Below are 3,899 nucleotides of genomic sequence, written 5' to 3' on the forward strand. Positions count from 1 at the left end.
GGGGGTTTGGGGGCTGTGGGTATCTTGGGGATTCTGTGGGGGATCCCACAGGTTTTGAAGGGCTGTGGGGAGGAGTCTGGGGGTTCAGGGGGGCCATGGAGGGGTCAAAGAGAGATATTAGGGGATTGGGGGAATTGTTGGGATCTCCAGTGGGTTTGGGGAGGCTGTGGGGGATGGTCTTGGAAGGTTTGGGGGCTGTGGGGGGTCCTAGGAGGTATTGAGGGGCTGTGGGATGTCCTAGGGGTTTTGGGGAGGCGGTCCTGAGGGATGGGGGGGCCTTACCCTTGGGCACGCCAGTGAGCTGGGCCTCGGAGATACGCAGGTAGTTGAGCTGAAGGCCATCGAAGGCTCCAGGCTCAAAGCCACTGTTCTCCAGGGGGTTGCCCCCCATCTCTGCAGGGGGAATGGAGGTCAGCATCACATGGGGTCATGAGGCCCCTACTAGACCCCAAGGTCCTTGCGGGCCATATCTGCTCAGCCAAGATCCTTACACCCCATATCTACCCATATCTCTCTAGTCCAGGTCCCACACTGCCTGTATCTGCCCAGACAAGGGATCAAGGCCCCATACAGAACACCAGGGCCCATACATACCTGCCCAGACGTGTGTGCGCATGCGCGCGCGCGTGCGTGTGTGTGTAGGACCCCAGGGCCCATAAACCACATATCGGCCTGACCCAAGGCCTATACAGGCTGTATCACACACCCCGCCCAGCCTCCTAGCCATACCAATGCAGTTCATTTGGCGTAAGCCATGGAACACAGCCTTGGGCACGCGGCGGATCTTGTTGTCATGGATCCTCAGCTCCACCAGAGCAGGAGGCAGCGGAGCTGGGACCCGAGTCAGGAGGTTGCGGGACAGGTAGAGCTTCTGCAGGCGCCGCAGTGGAGTCCAGGCCTTGGGGTCAACCCGTGACAGCCGGTTGTTCACCAGCACCAGTGCCTGGGGGACAAGTATGAGGGGCAGGTATGGGGCAAATGGGGGCAGAAACAGGGCAAGGAGGGGCAGATATGGGGCAGAGGGAGCATGTATAGGGCACAGGAGGGCAGATACGGAGGGTGGGGGAAGATGCAGGGACAGAAGTGCCAGAAACAGAGCAGGGAAGGGGGCAGGTATAGGGGCAGATAAAGTGGCAGAGAACATATCAGGAAACAGGGCAGGGAGGGACAGCTATAGGGGTGAAGGGCAGGTATGGGGGCAGGCAGAGAGAGAGAGGCAGCTGCAGTACTGGCATTTGCCAGCAGGGGGCCCTAGAGAGCAGAGGTGGGAGGGGTCACCAAGGGGGTGGGTCCATTTCCAGGGAGATGGGAGTCCCAGAAGAGGGTCCCAGGGAGTTTTGCATGAATAAAGAAGGGTTCCAGGGGAGTGAGGGCCCCGAAAGAAGGTTCCAGCCCTACATAGAGATGCTCCAGCCCCTTGAAGGCATCAGCCCGCAACTCTGAGATGAAGTTGTTCTGCAAGTCCAGCAGTGTAGTGTCAGGTGGCAGGTCCTTGGGCACCTCCTTCAGCCCTGGCAGCGGTGGAGAGACACATGTGACACACCCAGCCACTGGGACCCCTATGTCCCCCCTGCCCCACAACAGGGAACCCAGACAACCCCCCAACCAGGAACCCTAAAAACCCCTCCCTCCTCCCATAGGGAACCCAGGCATCCTGCCCCACCACCCCCTAGAGAACCCAGGTGTCCTCTCCCTAGTAGGAAACCCAAGTGTCTTGCTCCCCCAGGTAATACCCCCATCGACTCACCCAGGTCAGAGCACTGTACCACACGCAGGTGGCAGTGGCAGCCAAAGGGGCAGTGGCCTGAGGGTGGGGGCAGCCCCAACTCATCCAGGCCCAGGTCAGGGGCCCCTGAGGTGGGGAAGAGTCCTGAGGCCTCGTCCTCATCCCCTGGCCCCAGCGCCGGTGTGTCATCCAGCGAGAAGTCCAGGAAGCCGTGTTGCTCAAAGGGTGGCACCAGCCCCAGCCCCAGTGCCCCAGTGGGATACAGCAGCGCCAGCAGTAGCAGGGGCACCATGGTGACCTGTGTGGCACAGGAAGGCAGCTGAGCCCGGGTGGGGGCACAGTTGAATGGAACAGGGAGCCTGATGTAGCTGGCTCTGGGGTAGGTATAACAGGGATCAGAAGGCAGATGGCTCTGGGGTGGTGCACGGCCAAGTGAAACAGGGCTTAGGGACTGCAGCTAGCTCTGGGGAGGGTACAGCAAGGATGCAGCTGGTTCTGGAGTGGGTATAACAGGGAGCCAATGCAGCTGAGGCTGGTGAAGGGCACAGCCAGGTACAGGAGCTCCATGGCAGCCTGGGAAGGCACAGGGAGGCAGCTGGCACTGGGAGGAGAGGCACAGCTGAGTGGAACAAGGGTAGAGATGCAGCTGGGTCTGGGGTGGGACATAATGGGGAGCAAAAAGGGGGCCTGATTCTGGGAGTCCAGACACCTGAGTTCTGTGGGTGGGTCATGGAGGCTACTGGTGAAAGCAGGGTGGGGCTGGGAGCCCAGACGCCTGGGTTCTCCCCCTTGGACCAGCGGCGCCGGTGAGTCAGAGCCACTGGGGCCAGGGCCAAGGATGACAAGCACCGGATCGGGGCCAACCTCCCCCCGCCCCCTCATGCTGGAGCTGGAGCTACAATAAGAGCCTTGTCCTGGGCTGGGGTGGGCTGCCACATGGCCAAGGGGAGGGAATCCAGGCATCCTGGCACTCACCACTACACCCAACCCCCCCCCCCCCCCCCCCCCCCCCCCGCACCCGGCCTCCTAGCCCCTCCTCTCTAACCACTCCCCCCACCACTCCTCTCCTAGGGAACCCAGGTGTATGGCTCCCCCAGGCCTAACACCCCCCACCACCATCCAGGGAACCCAGCATTCCCCCTCTATCTCCAGGGCTGGGATTTGAACCCAAGTGTCCCCTGTGGGGAGAGCCTCTTGCCCCAATGCCTGGTCTCCCTAGGAGTGGGGTGAGGGCTAGTGGTTAGAGCTGGGGAGACTGGGAGCCCAGACACCTGGGTGCTCCGTTTGGAGGGGCTTAGTGGGGCTGGGTGAGTGCTCGGATGCCTAGGTTCCCTAGGAGGGGGTGGGGGCTTGTGGACCAGGTGTCTGAGTTCTTGGTGGAGAGGGAATGGGTAGTAGTTGGGGGTGGGCTGGGAGCCCGGACACCTGGGGTCCCGGTCAAGGGGAGAGGACGTTTTTGGGAGGAGGGGCGGACACTTGGTTTCTCTCCCCCCGCCTTTGAGTCTCTGCGGGGAGGGAAGGGACCGAGGCGTTCGGGACGCGGTGAAAGCCTAGGGGATCGAGGCGTCCGGGAAGGGTGTGATGCCTAAAAAGCGGGGAATGTGGAAGCCCTCTCTCCCAGAAAATAACCCAGGCGACCGGGGAATTGCGGGGAGGCCCCCCTGTAGGAACAGATAACCCTGGCGTCCGGGAAAGCCAGCGCGAGGGAAGACCCCATCCTCCCGCTCAACGAAGGAGGGGACCCAGGTGTTCGGAGGATCTCAGAGCATCGCCTCCTCCTCCAGGAGCAACCCAGGGGTCCGAAGAGAAGGAACCCAGGCGTCTGGTTGCCCCTCGGAGTCCCCCATCGCCCTCCCCCCGGCAGGTGGGGGCCCAGGCGTCCGGAGAGCAGAGAACCCAGGCGTCCGAGGGACCTTGGAACCGCCCCGCCACGTTAACACCCCTCCCAAGAAGAGAACCCAGGCGTCCGGGCGCCCATCAAGCCCCCCGCTCCCAGAAGGGAGACTCAGGCGTCCGGGACCCTTCCGAGCACGTCCCCCGCCAACCCAGGAGGGGACCCAGGCGTCCGAGGGAGGGGTGGCGAGGGGTCGCACCTGGTCGCGCAGCGGCGGCGGCGGCTGAGACGGGACTGGGACGGCCCCCCCCACTGCAAGGAACCCAGGCGTCTGGGACC

The 3,899-nt window shown here is 63.0% G+C and overlaps 1 protein-coding gene across 1 annotated transcript in view; it reads right to left on the bottom strand.

The window, feature by feature from the left end:
• The window catches only part of BGN (biglycan), a 7,660-nt gene extending 3,767 nt beyond the window's left edge, over positions 1–3,893 (bottom strand). Inside the window, exons 1-5 of the mRNA XM_006032033.3 lie at positions 3,820–3,893; positions 1,748–2,024; positions 1,399–1,511; positions 730–943; positions 283–393 (exon numbers count right to left, since the gene is read on the bottom strand). Coding sequence (XP_006032095.1) covers positions 283–393; positions 730–943; positions 1,399–1,511; positions 1,748–2,018 — 709 coding nt within the window. The 5' untranslated portion in view covers positions 2,019–2,024; positions 3,820–3,893. The remainder of the gene's footprint in view (positions 1–282; positions 394–729; positions 944–1,398; positions 1,512–1,747; positions 2,025–3,819) is intronic.
• Positions 3,894–3,899: the final 6 nt, after the last annotated feature.

The sequence above is a fragment of the Alligator sinensis genome, unplaced genomic scaffold, assembly GCF_000455745.1.
Source record: "Alligator sinensis unplaced genomic scaffold, ASM45574v1 scaffold137_1, whole genome shotgun sequence".
Lineage (NCBI taxonomy): Eukaryota > Metazoa > Chordata > Crocodylia > Alligatoridae > Alligator > Alligator sinensis.